At 38.2% G+C, this 24,779-nt stretch overlaps 1 protein-coding gene across 3 annotated transcripts; it reads left to right on the top strand.

Annotated features, from left to right (window-relative positions):
• Positions 1-253: 253 nt before the first annotated feature.
• On the top strand, positions 254-24,163 carry LOC114319288 (putative LRR receptor-like serine/threonine-protein kinase At1g56140). Of its 3 annotated transcripts, XM_082881736.1 has the most exons (25): positions 254-420; positions 536-671; positions 8,948-9,131; positions 10,897-10,968; positions 11,196-11,267; positions 11,354-11,425; positions 12,123-12,194; positions 13,124-13,195; positions 13,307-13,378; positions 13,769-13,840; positions 13,933-14,004; positions 14,105-14,176; positions 14,530-14,601; positions 14,686-14,751; positions 15,201-15,266; positions 15,516-15,560; positions 16,095-16,159; positions 16,490-16,866; positions 20,968-21,169; positions 21,272-21,439; positions 21,763-21,881; positions 22,191-22,401; positions 22,497-22,728; positions 22,852-23,002; positions 23,563-24,163. In XM_082881736.1, exons 2-25 carry the CDS (start codon positions 557-559, stop codon positions 23,953-23,955), a joined length of 3,114 nt encoding a protein of 1,037 aa, XP_082737862.1. In that variant the 5' UTR covers positions 254-420; positions 536-556; the 3' UTR covers positions 23,956-24,163. The 3 variants fall into 3 exon arrangements, with proteins under 3 accessions (XP_082737862.1, XP_028122089.2, XP_082737863.1); XM_028266288.2 differs by lacking the exon at positions 254-420 and having other exon boundaries at positions 421-671; XM_082881737.1 differs by lacking the exons at positions 254-420; positions 13,769-13,840 and having other exon boundaries at positions 437-671.
• Positions 24,164-24,779: the final 616 nt, after the last annotated feature.

The raw sequence follows: 24,779 nt of genomic DNA, 5'->3' as shown, positions 1-24,779 counted from the left end.
AACATAAAAATTATAATTATGCAATTAAAATAATTTTAAAAAATTAATATTTTAAAATATAATAATTATACCATAAAAAATTGAATTTAGGACTACAGCAATGATTCATCCCACTAAAAATATCACCACTAATAACACTAATGCATTAAAAAAAATTAAAAAAAATATAACTCCAAGATTAAAACATCACATCATTAATGACGGGACCCACTACCACCTAATTAGTGGGAACACTAATTAGTGCTCCAAAATATTTTTCTTTAGGACTATTATTTTGGAACGTACGAGGCGCGTGTGGCAGAGTTTTGAAGTATGCGTATAATAGTAGTAAAATAATCAAAGCACATGTTTTAGGAGTTGGAGTTGGTGGAATGGCCTCGATCTTATCTCTAGGCCACCACACCAGGAGAGAAAATGGAGGTATGATATGATTGCATTTCCACTTTGATCTCTAAAAACACCTCTCTCTCTCTCTCTCTCTCTCTGTATCTATCTCTCTCATTGTACTGGTGATATGAATGCATGAGAATACTAGGAAGCAATCTGAGGAAGAAAGATGAAAGTGTGTAGTGCGATGCAGGCCTTTCACTACTTTTTTTGCATCTCCTTCGGCCTCCTCCTCCTTCTTCAGATTGCTCGAGCTCAAAATGGCACTACGCCTGCTTCTGAAGGTGCTCTCTCTCTCTCTCTCTGTGTGTGTGTTTTGATTTAATTGATCGAACAAAACTGTGTTTCTCTCTCGATCTCGAGCTCGATCTTGGACTCTGTGTGCGTGTGTTTTGATTTATTTGATCGAATCGAACAAAGCTGTGTGCTATCAGAGGACAAGTCATTTTCTTGTCGTGTTTGGGAAATCTAAGCATTTGGGCCGGGCCGAACCAATCAGATATGATTCTATATTTCCACCGACTCAGTCCGTGTTCTACTGGATAAATCAAAAAAATATATTGTTTGTTTGAGTGGAAAATATTTTTAAATAGAGAATTTGTTTCAGAAAATATTTTTTTATGTTTGGTGGTGGTGGTGGTGGTGAAACGAAGGTGTGGAGGTGGTGGTATGATGGTGAGGCGGTGGCGGTAGTGATAGCAACGGTGATGGTGGTGTAGTGGTGGAGGTAAGGGTGGGGTGGTAATAGTGTGGTGATATTGTAAAGAATTTAGTCTAAAAAAACGTTTCCAGTTTTACAAGATTGAAAATATAATTTGTTTCTGTTCATCATGCAAAATATTTTCCGTGTACTTTCTACTAAACATCAAAAAAATATAAAAAATATTTTCTACACAAATAAATAGTTTTTTTTTTTTTATAGATAAATCAATCTACAAATAAATAAATAGATTTTTTAGTTTATTTTGAGTTTTTTAAGGTCTTTTTTTTAACACCTGGTGAGGAAATACCCCATCCACTAGTAAAAACTTATTTTTTCAAAATAGTTTTTTAATTTTTTTTGAGCTTTTTAAACTAGACAAATAAGCTAAAAATTTTAGAAGTACAAACAAATATACCAGAACCTTTTGAAGGACAACTTTTTTGGATGTGATTTTAAATTTTAAATTAAATAAATTGTCTAGCTAATTTGATGTTAGAAAAACATGGATAATTGGAGTATTGGATTTCATTGCTTGGAATAATAGTGGTCTACGGATAAAGTACTGCAAACATTAAGAAAGATTGACACGAAAAAATATATATCTATTTGGTGACCTAGAAACCCCCAAGACCAACCTGGACCTGACCCTACAAACCAACCCGGGGAGCATGGCAACGACCCCATCCCTCTCTCCCAAAGTGCAGTCAAGTGTTGAGGATCGGGGGCACACCAGGGAACTCAAACAAGCAATAACACACAAGTTTTAACGTGGTTCGGCAAGTCGCCTACGTCCACGGGCAGCGGATTCACTATATTGAACAAAATGGTGAATTACAACACTCTCTGTAATTCTCTCTCTCTTTGCTCTCAACTCACACCTCTCAGCTCCACATCTGATGTCTATATCCTCTCCCTCCCGTCTCTATTTATACACAAAGGAGTAGGTGGGAGAGCCCTCATTCTTTGACTTTTGACATGGTTGGTGGCCTTCCATTGTTGACATGAGGTTGGTGGCCTTCCATTGTTGACATGAGGATCACCCCTTTCACATGGGGTGACCTCCAGAATCTGTAGCCAATTCAACAAATCTCCACCTTGGCGAGGATTCTCTTATCCAACATAGTGATCGATCAACACTGCCATGCACCCGAAGGTGCTCAGTTCCGAGAGATGTTGACCAAGTCCAAACAATGTTGGAACTTGATCCCAGAAACTACCTTTGTGAGCATATCGGCCGGATTATCTGCAGTACCAATCTTTTGAAGCAGAATATCCCCTTCATTCACAATTTCTCGGATGAAATGGAAACGGACATCAATGTGCTTGGTGCGGGCATGATGAACCTGGTTCTTTGCCAAACAAATGGCACTCTGACTGTCGCAAAACACCTCAACGTGCTGCTGAACAATTCCCAAGTCTTCAATCAACCCATGTAGCCAAATAGCTTCTTTAAAGGCTTCCGTTACTGCCATGTACTCTGCCTCTGTAGTAGACAAAGCCACCGTTGACTGAAGCGTTGACCTCCAACTTACCGGCCCTTTAGCAAGCGTAAATAAATACCCTGTTGTTGACCGGCGTTTGTCTAAGTCACCAGCATAATCTGAGTCCACATATCCTTCCAAATTCTGCCCGAGTCGGTTATCTCTCTCGAACTTCAATCCCAGATTGACCGTGCCATGTATGTACCTTAGGATCCATTTCACTGCCTGCCAGTGATCTTTTCCTGGATCATGCATATACCTGCTTACCATACTCACAGCATGCGAGATGTCAGGCCGTGTACAAACCATAGCATACATTAATGCACCAACTGCATTTGCATATGGAACCTGTGCCATATGCTTCCGTTCTTCTTCTGTGCGTGGAGACAACGAAGCACTAAGCTTGAAATGAGGGGCCAATGGTGTACTTACAGCTTTGGTTTTCCCATTGATGCCAAATCTGTCTAACACCTTTTTCAGATACTGGGTTTGTGTCAGACAAACCGTGCCCTTCTTCCTGTCTCTCTTGATCTCCATGCCAAGAACTTTCTTTGCTTCTCCCAAATCCTTCATTTCAAACTCCCTTGCTAACTGTGCCTTGAGTTTGTCAATCTCCACCTTGCTCGTAGATGCAATCAGCATATCATCTACATATAAGAGCAAATAGATGAAGGAACCGTCGGGAAGCTTACGGAAATATACACAATGATCAAATTGACTTCTTGTGTATTCTGTCTCTATCATGAACCGATCAAATCGCTTGTACCACTGTCTCGGGGATTGCTTCAATCCGTACAACGATTTGTTCAGCTTACAGGCCCAATTCTCTTTTCCAGCAATTTTGAAACCATCTGGCTGGGACATGTATATCTCCTCTTCAAGATCTCCATGTAAGAAGGCAGTTTTGACGTCGAGTTGGGCGAGCTCGAGATCAAACTGTGCAACCAAAGCTAACAAGATGCGAATAGACGTGTGCTTCACAACAGGTGAGAATACCTCATTGTAGTCTATTCCTTCCTTCTGAGCATAGCCTTTAGCTACCAATCTAGCTTTGAATCTGATGTTGTCTCTGCCTGGAATGCCTTCCTTCTTGGTGTAAACCCACTTACACCCAATTGCTTTCTTGCCTTTTGGAAGTTGCACCAACTCCCAAGTCTGGTTCTTGTGAAGTGACCCGATCTCTTCATCCATAGCCTCCTTCCATTTGACACTTTCTACATTATGCACGGCTTCTTTGAAAGTGCAAGGAATATTGTCTTCAATGATTGGAAGTGCATAGGCTACCATATCGGTCATCCAACTGGGTTTCTTAGTCACCCTTTTCCCTTTCCTGATTGCAATGGGTTCTGATTGATGCGGAGCCTCTGGATCTTCATTTTCATCTGAACTCTCTTCAGAGCTATCCTCTGAGACTTCTTCAGGATGGTTGATTGGCTGACTAGTCTTTGTTGGAGTCTCAAACTCCACCTGCACTGACTTCTTCAATGCTTCCTCATTCTGTTGAGGATCTGATTGCTTCAGCATTACAGACTCATCAAAGGTAACGTCTCTTCTGATGAGAACTTTCTTTGATTCAGGGCACCACAGTCTGTATCCCTTGACACCGTCACCGAAGCCCAATAAGATGGCTTTCTTGGCTCTTGGATCCAACTTAGATTCTGTAACATGAAAATATGCTGGACATCCAAAGATACGTAACTGATCATAATCAGTAACTGGGACTCCTGACCATACCTCCATGGGAGTCTTCCCATCTAATGCTGCAGTAGGTAGTCTGTTGACAAGATGACGAGCATAGTTCAATGCCTCGCCCCAAAATGCCTTGCTCAATCCAGACTGTGTCAGCATACACCGGACTTTCTCCACCAAAGTGCGGTTCATGCGTTCTGCAACTCCATTCTGCTGCGGTGTTCCAGGAACTGTGAAATGTCTCACTATCCCTGCATTCTGGCAAACCTCAAAGAAGGGATCTGATGTATATTCTCCACCATTGTCAGATCTGAGCTTCTTGATCCGTCTGCCTGTCTGGGTCTCAATCATCTTCTTCCACGTAAGAAAGATGTCTAAGACTTCATCTTTGTGTTTCATTGTATAAATCCAAACTCTTCTAGAGAAATCATCAATGAACGACACAAAGTAGTGTTTACCTCCCAACGAAGCAGTCTTGGAAGGACCCCATACATCAGTGTGGACGTAGTCTAGAATCCCTTTGGTACGGTGAATTGCAGTACCAAACTTGATTCTTGTTTGCTTGCCCAATACACAATGCTCGCAGAACTCAAGCTTCCCCGTCTTGGCGCCTTTCAACAGGCCTTGCTTTACCAATCCTTGTAAAGCCTTCTCACCGACATGCCCTAGGCGCATGTGCCAAAGTTTGGAAGTGTCTGATGCATCATCTTCTGAGCTGGAACTGGTGGAGACAGCCACTCTCCCTGTGACTGTAGAGCCATCTAGGAAATATAAATTTCCCTGTCGAGTACCCTTCATTACAACCAATGCTCCTCGAACAACTTTAAGGACTCCACCTTCCATGGTTATTCTGTAACCTTTGGAGTCTAAAACTCCCACTGAGATGAGATTCTTGGTTAGATCTGGTACATACCGTACATCTTCAAGAATTCTAATTGTTCCATCATGGCTCTTCAGTTTAATTGTTCCAATCCCCTTTGTCTGGCAAGCTTGGTCGTTGCCCATCAGCACAACTCCTCCATCGAACTCTCGTAAGCTCGAGAACCACTGCTTGTTAGGACACATATGGAATGAACATCCGGAATCTATTATCCATTCATCCGACTGGCCATATGATGAAACTGTGAAGGCTCCTCCTTCATCATTATCTCCATCTCGTGCAATATTCACCTTCTCTTCTGTCTTGTCTTTATTTGGACAATCTTTTGCCCAATGCCCCTTCTGGCGACAAGCTGCACACTCGTCTTTTGCAAGACGTCTTTTGTCTGAAGGTTTCCCCCTGGATTTTGAGCGAGACTTTCCTCGCCCTGTATTTCTTCTGTTATTTGTTCTGCCTCTGACTGTTAATGCCTCGGATGTTAAGTCCCTGTTTGCAGACTTATCTTTCCTTCTGAACTCATTGTTCACCAAGGCGTTTGCAACATCAATATACTTGATCTTCTCTTTACCGTACAGTAAAGTAGTAGTGAGATGATCATACGAGTCAGGCAAGGAATTTAACAATAACAGTGCTTTATCTTCATCACCAACATGATCATCCAAATTCTTCAAATCCGTAATAATTTTGTTGAAGTTATTTAGGTGTTCGTTCATCGAAATACCTTTAACGTAGTCGAAACGAAACAACCTCTTCCTCAAGTAGAGCCGGTTCTCAATGCTCTTTGTCATGAACTTATCTTCCAGCGCCTTCCAAAGCTTCTTCGCAATATCATATTCTGTAAAGGCATACTTCTCCTCTTTTGCAAGGCAAAGTCGGATGGAACTACAGGCCAGGAGATTCACCCTCTCCCATTCTATCTCGTCCATGTCATCTGGTTTGTCTCCCAGAGTGAAGTGCAGGTTCATTTGGACAAGCATATCCTTAACTTCGCATCTCCACATGCCGAAGTTGCTGCTTCCATCGAACTTCTCTACCTCGAACTTGGCATGGGACACCGGGGTCCAATGCCTAGAAGTGCTTGTACTGGCTGGATTACTTACGGACTCGGATGCTCTAGATTCTGCCATTTTTTAGAAACTTCAATTCAAAAAACTGACCGTACAGATGTGTCCGGAATACTCCAAATAGTTGGGAAGCACTATTGGATCGTCAAAAACGGACTCCGAATGGCTCCGATCTGGCAAAAATACTTTGGACGGGTCAGATCTGCGGAATCTGGTGCGCTGAGATGCACCGGATAATTTCTCCCGTCAACGGCTGGTCAACGGCTCGGTCAACGGCGCAGGCGGCGCGGTCAACGGAGGATCGGCGGCGCGGTCAACGGCTTGACGGCTGGTCAACCCGGCTTGGTCAGCGGCTCAGGCTGACTGGGCTGACACGTGTCTGACACGTGTCTGACACGTGGCTGACGTGTCGGCTGACGTGGTACGCGCGTGTATTACACGCGCCTTCCCCCACTCGTCTTCTTCCTCCGTCAGCGCGTGGGGCGCGTGGATGAGAGTGGGACCACGCGCCGGGTGCCTTAACGGCGCGTGGGGGCGCGTGTCGAGACTGTGGCTCACGCGCCAACTTCTAGGAGCGCGTGAGGGCGCGTGGAGAGGCTTCTGGGCTCTGTTTTTGCTGTTCTGGACTCCTCTCCTCCTGACCTTCCTCCTGGTATGCTCAGAAGTGGATTTCGACCACTTCGAAATCTGGACACTTTCGGAAAAAACTCGATTTTTTTCCACCCGGGCTCTGATACCAATTGTTGAGGATCGGGGGCACACCAGGGAACTCAAACAAGCAATAACACACAAGTTTTAACGTGGTTCGGCAAGTCGCCTACGTCCACGGGCAGCGGATTCACTATATTGAACAAAATGGTGAATTACAACACTCTCTGTAATTCTCTCTCTCTTTGCTCTCAACTCACACCTCTCAGCTCCACATCTGATGTCTATATCCTCTCCCTCCCGTCTCTATTTATACACAAAGGAGTAGGTGGGAGAGCCCTCATTCTTTGACTTTTGACATGGTTGGTGGCCTTCCATTGTTGACATGAGGTTGGTGGCCTTCCATTGTTGACATGAGGATCACCCCTTTCACATGGGGTGACCTCCAGAATCTGTAGCCAATTCAACATCAAGGGCTATAAAGAGATCGCTAATAGAAATTTCGAACCCAGGGCTATAAAGATTGACACAATTGGTTAATTGGTTGGCTAATTTGATGTTTTCATTATTAGGCAAGGATTTTTTAACTTTAAGAACTATTGTGTGCATTTCCGCAATCTCCATTTAACATTGGTTGAATATTTCCAGAGTCTGATTTTGTAATGATGTGAATAGGTTTTTTTATTTGCTGTCATTTTTTTTCTTTGGGGCAAGTAAGATTTTTATTCATTAGTCAAACTATTTTCTTTTAAAAAAAAAAAAATTTATTTTGGGTAATCATTAGTCAACACTGCACATGCCATTTTATGCTAGTTTTAAGAGTAATACAATAATTCCACGTATGTTGTTTTTTTTTTTTTTTCCTCACTTGAGAATTTAAAAAGTCAAACTCGATTGCATCTCAAACATAACTTTCTTTCTTTAAATTTGTCTTCAACGAATTGGTTCACCATCAAGTAGAATTGTATGCCCATTTCAAATTTGCAAATGTCAAATTTTCTCTAAAAATGAAACAAGATTTTATTGACATTTTCACCCTACACAATTTTGCTTTATATATTTTGAATAATTTATTGTTCTTCTTCTTCTTTCTCAATTTTTAATTTTTAATTTTAGTTATGAAGTTTCACGATTTTATGTTAATTTCATTGAGGGACTCCATATTCAAGCAAGTAGGAGGTAGAGGTATTCTATAAAACCTTATTTAATAAGACAAATTAGAACTTAAAATGCAGTGCATTTTGTGGTGTCATAATTAAGGTCAAGTTTGGGAAGACTAAATAAGTGTACTTTTTGTCTTTTTAGACTAAAAAGTTGAGGTTGAAAATATGAATGTTTGGGTTAACTTTTTGACTTTTTATGGAAAAATGTGTAATAAAAAATTGTAAAAATTAGTTTGTAGGAGAAAATTAGAATTGGGAATTGTGCAGCCGTAATTGTTGACTTTTGGTGAATAGTGATAACTTTTTAACTTTTTGAGTAACTTTTTGACTTTTTGACTTTTTTTAAACTACCCAAACTTGGCCTAAGTATATTTGGTGTCATAATTGATTGATAATGAATAAATGAATCTTAATTTTAAGTTATAAATTCTAAACAATATGTACACAAAATTCCTTCAAACAAAAGGATTTTTCCCAAATTGTCAACTTCATAATATGGTATAGATGTCTCTAATGGCTAGATTTACAGCTAACTATACTATACTACTACATAGAGGGAACATGCCAGTTTAGTGTGAACTCTAAATTGAAGCTGTATGATTTTTATTTTTATTTAAAATAATTCAACAAAAAAAAAAAAAAAACTTTTTATTGTGTAAAAAATTTATGTTTATCTCAAATTGTAAAATTCACCAATTCAAAATTATTCATCCTCCCAAATTATGAATTTGCTTTAGTTGTACCACACATACATGCAATGTGTGTGTCACTACTTCTAGTAATGTATAATCAATAACATGTACGGTGTGATTATGAATGGGGCTGCCACAAAATATTGGTTAACAAAGCTTAAAATGTATATACATTTTTATTTTATTTTATTATAAGAGATGTTCAATCTTGTTGAGATTGTTTATGAATTTGATTGGCAGTGACTGCTTTGAATTCCATCTTCAAAAAATGGGCAATAGTGGCAGCATCAAATCAGTGGAACATAAGTGGAGAACCATGTAGTGGAGCTGCCATCGACGGAACCAGCATTGAGACCTCCAATGGGAATTACAATCCTGGAATCCAATGCGAATGCAATGGGACTATTTGCCACATTACCCACTTGTAAGTAGCAAATGCTTGGATTTTCATCACGTAACCCCCGCATGTTTGACATATGGTCCAATTCATATATAGGTATATTAAAGCTGCAATTTGTTCAATATGATCACCAACTTCCTTACCATGTTGTTAAATTTCTCATTAATTTAGATCTGCTATCATGTGTGGTGACCATTGGTTCAATGGTTAAGACTTTGCCTAATAATAACCTTGCGGTTATGGGTTCAAGTCTTGGGACCATAGTTTGTGTATTATGTTAAAGGTTAGGTGTGTACTCAATCTTTCCCCTTCCAAACATACATTAATGTGTACTACTTGGACGTTGTTTTAGTCGACCCCATTTGATGAGACTTAAGGTTTGGTTTGGTTGGTTTGGTGCTATAATGTGTGGTGTAGAATGTTGGACAGTTAAAGAAGTATCTTGTTAAAAAATTGAGTGTAGCTAGAATATTAAATTTAGTGTAGCTAGAAGGAAAATATTGAGATGTATGATTAGAATTATAAAGAAAGCATAGAATAATAAATTTATGCTACATTAGAGCAACTTTGCCAGCAGCTATAGTGGCTTATAGCAAATCTACTAAAGAAACCTTTTCCAATGGCCTGCCAAAAGAGTTGCCAAAAAATGGCATTGTCAAACCTTGTGCTTGATTTGGCACGAGATTTGACAATGCTATTTGTGCCAACTCAAATCACCCAAGAGAGGGTTTTGATCAATGGTTTGGATGTAAAAAGTCCAATGAATGGAAATAAGCAATGTTATGGATATGTCAAAATGACATTTGCACCAATGGAGCAACATAGACAAAATTTAGCACTTTGGCATTGAAGCATGTCAAATTGACGGTTTGGCATTGCTATTTTGGCAATGACTAGTGGAGTTCCTCTTAGAAGTGGTACGGATTGAAGATAAAATGCACGAAAAATTCTTGAGAGGTATGGCCATTTGTAACATAGAACCATGTTGAAGATGGTAAAAGAAATAAAAGAAGGCTAGGAACAACATGGTTTGAGGCAATAAAAATGGATGTGATTGTTAAGAATATTGCTTTAGTAGTACCAATTGAAGACCTCAAGTAAAAAGGACAAATTATTATCGAGATTATTGTTCTCATAAACTCATTTCCTACAACTCCAAGGGTTGGCCTAGGGGGTGCAGTTTGGGGGCCTAGGGGTGTGCTCCCTCCAAGTCTCAAGTTTAACTCTCACTAGGTGTTATCAACTCATTGGGGCCACGCTTGTGAATTCTGCTCGAGATTTGCCCGATCTACGTGGAGGGGGCACTTTACGTGGGTCCTGGAATTAGTTGACGTGCGGATAAGCTAGCCTGGACACCGAATTGTCACCCAAAAAAAAAACCCTCATTTCCTGCTACAAGTTAGTGAAAGTCGATTCAAATCCAAAGTTTGAATTCACTCCAAGTGGTGTGAACTTTTTAAGTCTTCCATCAATTTCCATACGAGGCAATATTATGTACTAAGTGTGAGAATATGTGTTCTCCTAGGATTAGGAATAAGTGTCCTATATCTATTAGACTTCTATATATCTCAGTGATGTATTCATGTAGGATTAGGAATTAGTGGTACTCTATATAAATGATGTATGTATTCTTTGTTCAATTCAATTCAATCTAATATACAGTCGTGTTTAGAAAACTTACACTAAGTAGTTGAAAGTTCAGTACCTTGATTTTGTTAACTTGAGCACTTAATACTGCTTGTTCAATTATTTTGCTTACTACTTACCTTTTTCCCCCCATTTTCTACAGGAAAGTCTATGCATTAGACGTTACTGGTGTAATCCCGGATGAGCTTTGGACTTTGACTTACCTCGTCAATTTGTATGGTTCTTCATTGTTTTTTTTTTTAAATTTTATTTTTTTATTAAAAAATCACAAATTTGTCGTTTTCCTTGTTATATCATTTTACATTTTCTGTGTAAACTAAGGAGTGTCAAACTGCAGCCCATGAAATTGTGACGTAGAATATTGCCAGTGAAGCATGTGTTATGTGCAGCTCAGTGGTTTACTGTTGTTAATGAGACTAAAGTTTCTTTCATATTTTGTAGGAATTTAGCCCAAAATTATCTGACAGGTCCCCTGTCTGCATCCATTGGCAATCTAACTCGCATGCAGTACCTGTAAAGTTACCTCACTTTCTATTAACATTTTGCAGGTCATTAATATTCTATATGTAATGTTCTGATATCTCATTTAATTTTGTTAGGAGCTTGGGTATTAATGCATTATCGGGAGAGCTTCCAGTGGAACTTGGAAAACTTACTAATTTAATATCACTGTATGTTATTCTTAATTTTGTATGTGTTTTAGAGGCAGCTTGATGTTTTGAATTTCAATTGATTGCAACTTGCAAGGCAACTTTATGCCACCTTTTAAGCACATATACATGGGTAATTCTATTCACACACCATGTAAAATCTCAATACACATCATTTATGTCGTTCGAATATAAACTTCTGAACAAAAGTCAAATGTTTAGACATAAACTTTTCAACAAAAAACGGTTGTTTGGATATCAAAATCTCAGTACACACCATTTGTCTTGTTCAGATATAAACTTCTAAACAAAAATCAAATTTTTGGACATAAACTTCCTGAACATAAATGAATTGTTCAGATATACATTACGTTCAATAGTTTATATACGAGCAACTATTTTTTGCTTGGAATGTTATGTCCAAACATTTGACTTTTCATATCCAAATGACACAAATGGTGTGTATTGATATTTTCTGTAGTGTGAATAGAATTTCCCAATATATGTGCGTCAACAAATACTTTTCTCCATGATTGCCTTCTGCTATTCTTGATTGTTATTTTAAAATCTTAGTCTTTTGCTATAGTGGTATTCAGGATCTAATTGAATGGAACATTTGAATCACTTATGCAAGTAATTTAATGACATACCTGTTTCCTGCATCCCGTTCAGATAACAAATTCAAACTATTTGATATTATTTACTTGCTATTTTCCAGGTCCGTTAGTTCAAATAACTTTTCTGGCCCTCTACCATCAGATCTTGGGAATTTAGCAAAATTAGAGCAACTGTGAGTGCTGAGATATTGCTCACTTTTTATTTAATTTTCCAAAAGAATGCTGCTTCTCTTGTTGGACTACATTTGGTATCCATATGAATAGGATTCGTAAACGGTAGAGTATAATGCCCTCTAATAAACTATTATTGTGTTACTGTAATTGAGTTGAGAGATACATATATATGTTGATCATGCTCATCATATATCTGAAGATGTCATAGTTGTGTGTACTGTTTAGATGTGAAAGAGCACCAATACCTTCTTCCTGTTCACTTTCCTCTTCTTACCTCTAAAAGTGGTCCTGTCCTTAAGTCTGTGTATCCAATATTTTGGCCATATGAGATTTATATCTGACTTAGCCTTAGCTTTAGATGTTGAGTTGGTGTTGTTAGTCTTGTGCCCTAAAAGTCAATCTAGAAGATATGGTTGGTACAATTTTGTAAAATAGTATTATCATTTAATCAAAGCATATGACAAGTTTTCTTGTCATGTTTACTGTGTATATTATTCTTTACACGATAAATCCATAAAATTGGGTTAACTATACATGTTCTTAAAAGTTAAGAATATTAGACTTTTACTTCTCTATACGTTATTCTTAAATGAACTGATCATGGGGTTATTAATTGGGAATTAATAATTTGGTAATACTAGTACATGTTATGTTGGTTCAATTGAGAGAGTGGCTAGTCTCAAGTCACTAATGTGGAAACACTGAGGCAAACATGTGGGTGCTTGTTAAAGAGCAAGTTCATTGAATGTAACCATTTATGAATATCTATACAGATTTGTACTTGTCAAATAGATGCTCATTAGTTACAATTGTGCATGCAATCCTTAGACCTGAGAGCATCATGGTTGTCTTGTGTATGTGTAACCCATCTTGTGAGTCGTACTTGTACCTGTATCATCTTTTTGATGAACATTATCCACCTTGACAGCTACATCGATAGTTCTGGACTTAGTGGAGCTATACCTTCATCATTTGCTGCTCTACAAAACATGCAAACGGTGTAAGAGCTTTCTGACATATCTTTTTTCCTTTTCTAAGAAACTTATTGGATAAATATTTCATTCAATTTAAATATTTCAAATTTACCGAGGAAGAATGTTGGGGATCCCAGGTGGGCTTCAGATACTGAACTGAATGGCAGCATACCTGACTTCATTGGGAATTGGTCAAAGCTTACTACCTTGTAAGCAATATGCATGTTGTATTTTCTTTAGTTAATACTAAACACTCAAATTATGGCTTTATGTTAAACTACATTTTCAATGTATAGTAACTGAGATGTAAAATTTGGTATTTAACACTTGGATTCAAGTCTCCCCCATAACGGATTATTGGGTTTCCACCTACTTCTTAATACCCAGAGTACACTGGAACCTTAGACGTAGGTGCGGTGTTGGTTTCGGCAGATGTGTGTGGGTATTAAGGGCAATGCTCCCTAGCGGATGTGTAGACTAGCCTATCTGCGCATCCATATTATATTATGTACCTAAAAAAAAAAATTGGTACTTAACAACGATATTCAGCAACCTCTATTGCATAATCTATAAATCAGTTGCATCTTAACTTTCTGTAGGAGATTTCAGGGAAACTCATTCGGAAGTGCGATCCCATCCACATTTTCCAACTTAACCTTGTTGACAGATTTGTGAGTGTTAACTCTTTCAATAGATTTTGTTCATATTTAGCATATCAATAAAGCTAATATTCTTTCTTATAATGTAACGTGTACTAATGTAGGAGAATAAGTGATTTATCTAACAGTAGCTCTTCGCTGGAGTTTCTTAAGGATCTGACGTCTCTGGGCACCTTGTAAGGCGAAATGGTTATAGTACAATAATCTGCTGTGTTACTTTTTCATTTTCATTATTCTCCAATGCTCTTTTACGAAATAACATTCCATGTCCTGCAGAGTTCTCAGGAATAACAATATTTCTGGTTCTATTCCATCCAATATCAGAGATTATCAAAGTTTAAAACATCTGTAAGTTATTGCTGTTGATTTTGAGTTGGTCCCATATACTTCAACCTAAAAACTGGCCAGTTCATAATCTGGTTGGGAAAGAGGGGATCAAAACTAGCCAGCCAACTCTATGATGTAAACATTTGTTAATGATTTTGCTTTAAGATTTTGTTAACGTATGCTCTTAGTGAATATGTTAAGAAACTTAAAAAGATTGTACATTTTGTTTGAAATACGTGCAATAAAAATGTACAATCTTTTTAGGCCTTCTTAACATGTGACCCTATGGCACATTCAAAACAAGACCCTTTACTTTATTATCTAGTTCATTTTACCTTTTCTTTGTTACAACCACAGTTTATGTAATTATCCAGGGATTTGAGCTTCAACAATTTAACTGGACAGATTCCGGTTGCACTGTTCAATTTGAGTTCTCTCTCGTACTTGTAATAAACATCTTCTGCCCTGTCGTTTCAAAAAAACTCCCAGCATGTACTCTATATTCCTTGAACTAATTTCTTTATGCTCAGGTTTCTTGGGAATAATAAATTAACTGGTACCCTTCCTGCCCAAATGAGTACATCTCTCATGAATATGTAAGTATTTCTTATATAACCATTCATAGATTAATTTAAACACATGTAAATGGGTGTTATCAACAAACTCCTTTTGTAAGTTTTGAAGTTCATTCCTTCTTTGGTATATAACAATTATCAATAGATGTTTGTTTTCTATTACACAGTTTCTCAAGTTTCATGATTATATATAGATTCAAAAGCATAATGAGATTAATCATTTTTTCCATTTGATTTTTGTTGACAGCAACATATTTTTTAGACAACCCTGCTATGTGTGCAAGAAAATCATGTAATAGGCAAGGCAACAATCCTAGTATACATGTGTACATGTATCATATGTATGGAGAGAAATAAAAAATAATAATAATAATTAATTAACAAATAAGCAAAGTTAAATTAAAATAACCAAGTTATTGGTCATAGGATGGAATATCAACTGAACTTTCCCATTATGTTATTGTCTGTAGAGATTTGTCATACAATGAATTATCTGGGAGCTTTCCTTCTTGGATCAGCAAACAAGACTTGCAACTGTATGTAAATACAATTTCTCTCTCTCTCTCTCTCTCTCTCTCTCTCTCTCTCTCTCTCATTTTCAATAGTCATGGTATACCATCCTGGTATCCTGCAATAGTTTGGCAGCCGACTTCTAAATTTTAAGATTTTCTTCTTCCAAATTTTTATTATAACTGCATTTTGCATCATTTGTGCATGTCTTCTACATTGACTTGTACCCTTGAAACTGAAACTGACATTGAGATTTTCTGGGGTGTAATATGCAGTAATTTAGTGGCCAATAACTTCACAGTAGAAAGTTCAAACAACAGGTGATTCTCTCCCTGCTGTATGCTTTTGTTTCATTACATACGATTCTGAACATTCAATGAAACAACAACACTAAACAAAAGTTAGTTTCTTTCCCGTTAAATTGTTTTAGCATTGAACAACATGAGTTGGTTACCAGCACCTGCTTGAGCAGTCAAACATGCGTGACAGTGCTGCTGAATGCAATAGTTTTTTGAACTTTTTATGATGCTGATATGTGCTCATAAATATATGTGAAAAAATGATGATGGCACGTTTCTAGTTTTGAAGATATGGAATATTTCATTGATCTTATCTGTAGTCTAGAACTTTTTTCTCCTCCCATTCTTTTTGTATGCAGTTGAATTGGATTTACTGTTTATAATTATGTTTTTGTGTTTTAGTATACATTATTTCTCTTTTGCATTCTTTATAATGGTCTTGTGTATTGGATTGATATGATTGCATGATGACTAAAGAAACACTAAAGATTTTTATGATTTTTTGACAACTAAAGGAAACTATTACAATAATATGCATTCTTCCTCTGCTTTCAGTGTTCTGCCTTCAGGATTGAGCTGTCTTCAAAGGAATTTTCCCTGCAACCGCAATTCTCCTGTCTGTAAGTGCAGTTTAGAAATTTCCTAAACTATTATTCTGAGAGTAGAATATGTACATCCATAATATGAGGATAAAAGGGATCACATCTATTTGAGATCAGTGTATGAATTTTTACTCATAAATTTTTAATATGCAATTTTGAAACATAGATTATATAATTTGGTATAATGGACAGAATGGACTCAAATGTGTCTTTCTATTGTTGAGAGAATTCCCAGCCATAAAGTGCATTGAACCCATAAAACATATATGAACGACGAGATATGGCTGATTTTTACTTTTTGCTAATTGAATTCAATCTGATAATTTTTCTCTTTCCGTTGATTAACAGATTATAACTTTTCAATTAAGTGCGGTGGTCCACAGATTACATCTAACAAGCAGATTATTTACGAGAGGGATAACGAGACTCTGGGTCCAGCTACATATTATGTTACCAGTGAAAACAGGTGGGCAGTAAGTAATGTTGGACTTTTCATCGACAGCAACCAGCCTCAGTATATAAGTTTCTCTTCATCTCAGTTCACACAAACTTTGGACTCAGAGCTGTTCCAGACAGCACGAATATCTGCCGGATCATTAAGATACTATGGGTTAGGGCTTGAGAATGGTAATTATAACGTGAGTCTTCAGTTTGCAGAGATGGCTATCCTGAATCCTTTTACTTGGAAAAGTCTTGGAAGACGTGTTTTTGATATATATATCCAGGTCTGTGTTTAGTTGTGGAATTGGATTAGAAACTGTGCTTTTCCTCGTTTCTTTTAAATTGAATCTTGCATTACCACCTTTCTGTTCACTACCCCTGTAGTAAATTATGATTGACCATCATGACTCTGTTAAGTCACCAATTATTCCAAAAGCTTACGCTGGTAAGAAATGAACCCAACAGTATATCAAGATTCAAGATATTCAACACCCTCGCTCTCATGCAACTCTGTCATGCATGTGGGGTGATAAACAGAGAACTAAATGCCAACGGAAAGACTTGAACCCAATACCTCTCTCAACTTGAGCTCTTATGCCATGTTAAGTCACTAATTATCCCAAAAGCTTAAGCTGTTAGGAAATGGGCTCGATAATGTATATTAAGTGATCCAAGAGACTCAACTTAATGTCACAACTTTAAAGTTTGTTGTTCATCAATATAAGAGTTAGAAATAGCAGTTGAAAATGCTATAGGACATCATCTATTGTTGGTCTCATCAGCCCGGAGTGCTGGGGAGGGTGGACTAGGTATCGATCTATCCTCTGGTCTTTATTCACTCAAAATGGATGCCTTTAGAATTGAACCATGTTATCTCCCTTGACAGCCCGTGTCTTGTCACCCTTTAGAGTTCTATTTTTAATTCTCTTACTATTGCACCAGACAATGTCCCATTGAGATTAGTTCCCAGAATCCTTTTCTAGAATGTTTGCATGATCTTCTTGTTTTCGTAACACACACTCCCTTTCCCTGAAATTTTAATCATATTAGTTCAATTTTTGTCCAAACATGAGAGATGACAACTGCCTCCGTGATTTCTTCTCATAAATTTATGAAATAATGTTAAAATTTACCATCACCTACCACACACTTACCATCACCTACCACACACTCACCTACTACACTCACCTACTCCTCACCTACCACCACCTACTCCACTACACCTACATCTATATAAGGAACCATTTGTAATAGACAGAATAATAAAAAATACAGATCTATCAATAATAACAATCTTGTAATATCAATCATCAAATAAATAATAATACATCAATTTATTTTTTACATGGTATCAGAGCAAGGTTAACAACCTAGTCATTCTACTTCACCGGCGGGCGGCAGTCTCGCCTTGGCCGCCCGCCGGACCTCTACACATACCTTCCATCAGATGTTTTCCCATTCACTGCAACAAGCTCGGTGTCGAAAACAAGTGTTGCACCACCTGGAATGGTGGGTTGCGACCCCTGCTCTCCATAACCAAGTTTTGCAGGTATTTTCAACTTGCGCTTCTCTCCTATGCACATGCCCAACAATCCTTGGTCCCATCCTTTAATCACTTGACCACTGCCAAGTTCAAACTCAATTGGGTCACTCCTTTCAAAGCTGGAATCAGATCCATCTGTGAGTTTACCCCGATAATGTACTTTGACTCTATCACCTTTGTGTGCCTGAATGTCACAAGTTTTCGGCTTATACTTTACACCGATCTGTAACTCCGTAACATCTCCGTCCTCTTCGCCAAGTCCGGCTTCGCCACTTGCGCCATCGATCACCGACGCTTCATCAACCACGATAGATGGTAGTTTCTTCTCTGTCGCAATAACAACTCCATTAGCAGCTTTAATCCCTAAAGATGTTTGGCCAGATCCATCAGCTGTTAAGGCATGTTCAATTTGAACAAACTTCCCCGAAGGGCTGAATGTGGTGAGAGAGAGAGAACACCACTTTTTTCTTTTACTACTTTGTTTATTTATTTATTTATTTATTTATTTATTTTATCTCTTCTTTTTTAAACAAAAAAAAAAAAACATAATCATTTCTCCCACATGCACTTTATGATCCAAACTTTTTCTTAATCAACCCACTCCCTCTCTCTCATGTTACTTTTTCTCTCCATCAGACCCACGCCTATGCTTTCTACCTTAATATATTTTTATTTAAAATTATTATTATTATTATTATTACAAAAAAAAAAAAAAAAAAAAAAAATCAAACCCATTGCCGGTTTTCACACAACCGTGGGCCACGAAACTTTTTTTTTTTTCTCATTATTATTTCTTTGCAAAAAAAAAAAAACCAATTTACTATTTGCACAACAACCCATATTTTTATTCATCTCAGGGATCAACCCCGATCACAATTTTACAAAAACAAAAAAAAAAAAAAAAAAAAAAAAAAAAAAAAACCAAAACAAACAACCAAAACCCACACCCACTGTGGGATTTTTCTTCTCTACTCTGCTGCCGGTCTCTTCTTCTTGCCTCCGTCCTGGGCAGCCCTTGCCGGTGTTGCCTCCGTGTTTCCTACTCCACTGGGCATGATCACTACTCCCTGCTCCTCCACTGCAGCATATGGCAGCCCTCTAAATCGGAACATCACGGTGGCCTTTCGCTTCAGCTCCTTGTTTTCTGCCTTTAGCACACTGATCTCTGCTCGCGCATCCTTATACATGCGTTGGAGCAGAGCCAGCTGGGAATTTAAATGCTGCACCTCATTTGTCCTACTCTGCAGCCGGTTCGACAAGTTTGTGACCGTCGTCATGCTTTCCACACATGCCTTCAAAGTATACTGATTGGCCTCCACATCTGACTGCACTGTCATTCTTTGCTCCACCGACCGCATCGGAAAGTTCAACGGAGCAAACTCCGGGGCGCTTGGTTGAGGTTCCAGTGCCACCGCACCAGTTCTCTCTCTTGTTGACTCGTTGAGGTCGGGAAAGAGGGTGAGCAGTCCACGGGAAGACGAGGACGAGGCCATTTTCTGGGTAACCGAGTGTTACAGAATATCTCTCGCAACAGAGTGTTAAAGATTCTCTCTCTCAGCACAACGAAGAGTTTTTCAGACTCTCTCTCTCAGCACAACGAAGTTTTTTTTTCAGAGGTTTTTCGCAGCTTTTCTCTGCCTCAGCCTCAGCATCAGCCTTGGTTAAATAGCCAAGGCAGCCACGCGCATCGCGCGCCTCTTGCCACCAGCCGACAAACGGGCACGCAAGCCAAGGCGCCCACGTGCCTCGCCATCATGTCTGGCTCGTCTTTTGATGAATTGGGCACGCCTTTTGATGGCACGCCTTTTGAAAAATTGGGCACACCTTTTGAGGGTGCGACTTTTTAAGCGGTCCGACATGACCCTATAAACTGTCCCGACATTAATTCTGGTTAGCTCCTTTATGGGTCCGACAAGACTCTGTAAACTGTCCCGACATAGATTCCGGTTAGTTTCTACAAGGGTCCGACAAGACTCTGTAAACTGTCCCGACATTGATTCCGGTTAGCTCCTTTATGGGTCCGACAAGACTCTGTAAACTGTCCCGACATAGATTCCGGTTAGTTTCTACAAGGGTCCGACAAGACTCTGTAAACTGTCCCGACATTGATTCCGGTTAGTTTCTACAAGGGTCCAGCAAGACCCCATAAACTGTCTTCTACAACGGTCCGACATGACCCCATAAACTGTCTTCTACAACGGTCCGACATGACCCCATAAACTGTCTTCTACAACGGTCCGACATGACCCCATAAACTGACTTCTACATGGTTATGACACCCCCATACAGTGTCCTCTACAACGTTATGACACCACCATACAGTGTCTTCACCAACGGTCTGACACGACCATACAGTGTCTCCTATCCTTTTTTTATGTATTTTCTTGTTTTGTTCCTCTCTTCAAACTCAAGTTGGTTAGTTTCTATCCTCCTTGAGTTTGCGGGGGGCTGTTAAAATTTACCATCACCTACCACACACTTACCATCACCTACCACACACTCACCTACTACACTCACCTACTCCTCACCTACCACCACCTACTCCACTACACCTACATCTATATAAGGAACCATTTGTAATAGACAGAATAATAAAAAATACAGATCTATCAATAATAACAATCTTGTAATATCAATCATCAAATAAATAATAATACATCAATTTATTTTTTACAAATAATTTTCAATATCATATAGTTCTCAGTTCTCAGTAACAATTAGAAAAAGACATTCATGCTTTGATGCAATCCATCATTTAATTCTTTTACTTCTTGTTCATCATCATCATTATCTCCTTCTTTACATTTTCTTCTCGCTTAAGTTCTCAATTTCTTCATTCTAGGGCAATCGGGTGTTGAAAGATTTTGACATAAGAAAGGAGGCAGGTGGAGCCTCTTTCCAAGCTGTTCAAAAGGATTTTACGGTTCGAGTATCAGAAAACTATCTTGAAATCCATCTTTTTTGGGCTGGTAAAGGGACTTGTTGTATACCTACTCAAGCTACATACGGACCTTCTATTTCAGCAATCAGCGCCACCCCAGCAGGTAATATGATTAAAAATATTTGAAGTGAGATCAGAAATTTAAATGTGATATTTTAGTACATTAATTTGATGCCAAGTTTTTGACAACTAAGCTTTTGTACAGATTTCATTCCCACTGTTAGTAACAACCCTCCAACTCCAACCAGTAAGAACAAGAGCGGTTTGATTGTAGGGATAGTTGTTCCTGTTGCAGTTGTAACCTTTCTGTCTGCATTTATGTTATATTGTTTCATCCAGAGAAGAAAAAGGGCGCACATGAATGAGGAAGAAGGTACAAATTTAAAAAAGCAATAAGCCAAGTTTATTATTGCAGTCTGACTTCTTTGTCCACAACAGATATGTTGTTTGCCCATTTGTGGCTCTCTGTTAGTGGAAATGCTGTCTAAGTTCTGCTTAAAAATTTCTTGTCTGTGTCTGTGTATGTGTTAGATGCAAAATCAAGCTTCCTAAATGCTGTTTGTTTGTTACATAAAATTTGTTTAAAGCAAAAACCATTTTGGGATCATGAACATCATTATAAGCTTACTAAATTCATAAGACATACTTATGACTTCTAAAGATATTCACAACCAAGTGTTTGTATTGAACTTGCAGAGCTCCTAGGGATTGATGCAAGACCTTACACTTTCAGTTATGCTGAACTCAGGGCAGCAACGGAAGATTTTAATCCTGCAAACAAACTCGGGGAGGGAGGCTTTGGACCTGTTTATAAGGTAAGTCATTATTCTAATTAAGAACAAGATGTCATCCAGCCCTTAATATTGCTTTATAAATTGGTACCAATCATCTGACTTGTAATTACTGTTCCTCTATGGGTTTCCATAATTTCTTAGTTGAAGATCACAGTTTGCCAAATCACCTCTTTTTTCTTTTTCTTTTTTTAAATCATTGTGGCATGGCAGCTGGCTACAGTCCATTGTAATTTTTGTAGAAATAAATAACATTATGGAAAATCCCAACCTCTGCTATTTTTTTTTAATTTTTTTATAAACTCAAGTTTTGAAGTTTTTTGTATTCAACAGGGAACACTCAATGATGGGAGGGTGGTTGCTGTTAAACAACTTTCTGTGGCATCCCACCAGGGAAAGAGTCAATTTGTCACAGAGATTGCTACAATATCTGCTGTGCAACACCGAAATCTTGTGAAATTATATGGATGCTGCATTGAGGGAGATAAACGACTGCTTGTTTACGAGTATCTTGAAAACAAGAGTCTTGATCAAGCACTATTTGGTATAATGATATTACCTTAACATGTCTATATATTGTAGAAATTTTGAATATTGAGATCAGGAAATATTTAACTTTATTTGTCATTTATGAATCAGGAAAGAAAACTTTGTATCTTAACTGGCCCACTCGTTTTGATATATGCTTGGGAGTAGCAAGGGGTCTATCTTATCTTCATGAGGAATCACGGGTTCGCATTGTACACAGAGATGTGAAGGCCAGCAATATTCTTCTCGACTCTGATCTCATCCCCAAAATTTCTGATTTTGGTTTGGCCAAACTCTATGATGACAAAAAGACCCACATAAGCACTCGTGTTGCAGGGACAATGTAAAGTTCTCATCAGTCAAGCTCCATAAATTTCTCCTTTTATTAGTTAATTTATAATATCTTGATATTGTTCACAGCTGAAGTAATATCCTAAAAGTGGTGCCTTTTATGTTGCTAATACAGCGGGTATCTTGCACCTGAGTATGCTATGCGTGGGCACCTCACAGAAAAGGCCGATGTGTTTGGCTTTGGTGTTGTAGCTCTCGAGATTGTCAGTGGAAGGCTAAATTCTGACTCAAGCTTGGAGGATGATAAGATATATCTTCTTGAATGGGTATGAATCATGATTCATTTTTTTTCTTCGCCCAATACACATTTATCCTTTGAAATGTTCCAATTGCATGGAAATTGAATAAGTCCCTCTGTTTTAAACAGTGTGTTAGTTTAAAGAAATGTAGAAAAAACTATGTTGTTGAAACTTCATTATCCTGCAACAGTAGGGCTTAACTATGGTTGTTTTCATGCTTTTGGAAACAATTATCACGTCGAATAAATATAAGATTTTTCTAAACTTTCTTTTCTTGAGTTCTTGTACTAACCAAATAAAATTAGAAATACAATCAGGAAAACAAACGGCTCGGTTCTATGCTATGAAAAACAAAGGCTACTCGTTCAAGTACTTTGAGAAACAATACATCTGTTATCATTTCCATATTTCTCCAAATCCAATTTTGAATTTATCTTTGCCATTTTTCATTCAAACACAATCCACATCTAATACAAGTGCCCAACATGGGATGCCCTGCTCCAACTACAACTACATGATTAAGAAATAATGTACGGTTTTCTCATCTTGAATTCTTATGACGTGTTTTTAATCTTGCCTCCTTTTAGGCTTGGAATCTACATGAAAATAACCATGAAGTGGAGCTAGTGGATGCAAATTTATCTGAATTCAATGAGGAAGAAGTAAAACGAGTGATAGGAGTATCTCTTTTGTGCACTCAAACATCCCCAACGCTACGACCATCCATGTCCCGTGTAGTGGCAATGCTTTCAGGAGACATTGAAGTTAGTGATGTAACTTCGCGGCCCGGATATCTGACTGACTGGAAATTTAATGATAAAACCAGTTTTATGAGTGATGATACTGCTGATACTGCAAAAAATGACTACAGCCACTACAGCTCATCGACTAGTACAACAAGAATGGCGGCTGACACAGATTATTCACCGATAAATGTCACTAATTCTACGCTTGAAGAGATCATCGGAGAAGGTAGGTGAAGGCTGCTATTTCTGAAGGGAAGAAAACTGAGATCGTTGCTCATCAAATACATTGCATGAAATGAGATTACTATACTGTAAATGAATGACTTTTTCCTTTATTTTATTTGTATAATATAAGTTTGTCACCTTTGTATCATGTATAGCATGTACAGAGAAGGATATTACTAGTGATGGAATGTATTGCAGTTTGCTTTTCAGTGATGTATATGCATGTTTCTCCTAATACAATGGAATTATTGAAGCATTCACATAAAATTTTCATAGAACTGGGCACAAATGTGAGACAAATAAGTGGAATTTTTCATAGAACTTGAATGCAAATGTGAAGTCTTCTTTAAACAATGATTTTGTCTCACATATGTGCACCGGTTCTGAAAATTTTGTGTGCGCTGCTACAACTGCAAACTTAAAGAAGGCTTGCACACTGAAATCCACAATCAATCAATTTGGATTTGGAACTTAGGAAAAGTGAAAAGGGCAAAAAAAAAAGAAGAGAAATTATTCCACCAATTTTCCTGTGAGCTTCCCCAAATTACCTATTTACCGCAATTGTCTCCCCCAACCCCTCATCGCTCCTCCCTAGCATCTCTCATCCTCTTTCCATCCTCTACACACACCCAACCCCTCCTCCCTTCGCCACAACCCCCCTTTCTTGCAACCCCACGATAGTGACCCTATATTGGCAATTTATCACATCTCTATACTTGTGACTCTCTATTGCCTCGTAACTTCTCTGTTTATCTATTACGATTTCATTATCCACAAGGGTTGAGGAGTGGGTGATGGAATGTAGGGATGGGTTGGGGGGTGATGACCAGATT

Source organism: Camellia sinensis, chromosome 7 (genome assembly GCF_055761805.1).
Source record: "Camellia sinensis isolate YWXY chromosome 7, ASM5576180v1, whole genome shotgun sequence".
Taxonomy (NCBI): Eukaryota; Viridiplantae; Streptophyta; class Magnoliopsida; order Ericales; family Theaceae; genus Camellia; species Camellia sinensis.
The sequence above is the reverse complement of the archived record's forward strand: the minus strand, read 5'-3'. Positions and strand labels throughout refer to the sequence as shown.

Bases quoted from the DNA above. Each gene is read 5' to 3' on its own strand.
- LOC114319288 (XM_082881736.1), top strand. From the start codon at position 557: ATGAAAGTGTGTAGTGCGATGCAGGCCTTTCACTACTTTTTTTGCATC. The intron at 13,841-13,932 runs GTGAGTGTTAAC...GTACTAATGTAG, and splicing joins TTAACCTTGTTGACAGATTT to GAGAATAAGTGATTTATCTA. The intron at 21,440-21,762 runs GTACAAATTTAA...TTGAACTTGCAG, and splicing joins GCACATGAATGAGGAAGAAG to AGCTCCTAGGGATTGATGCA.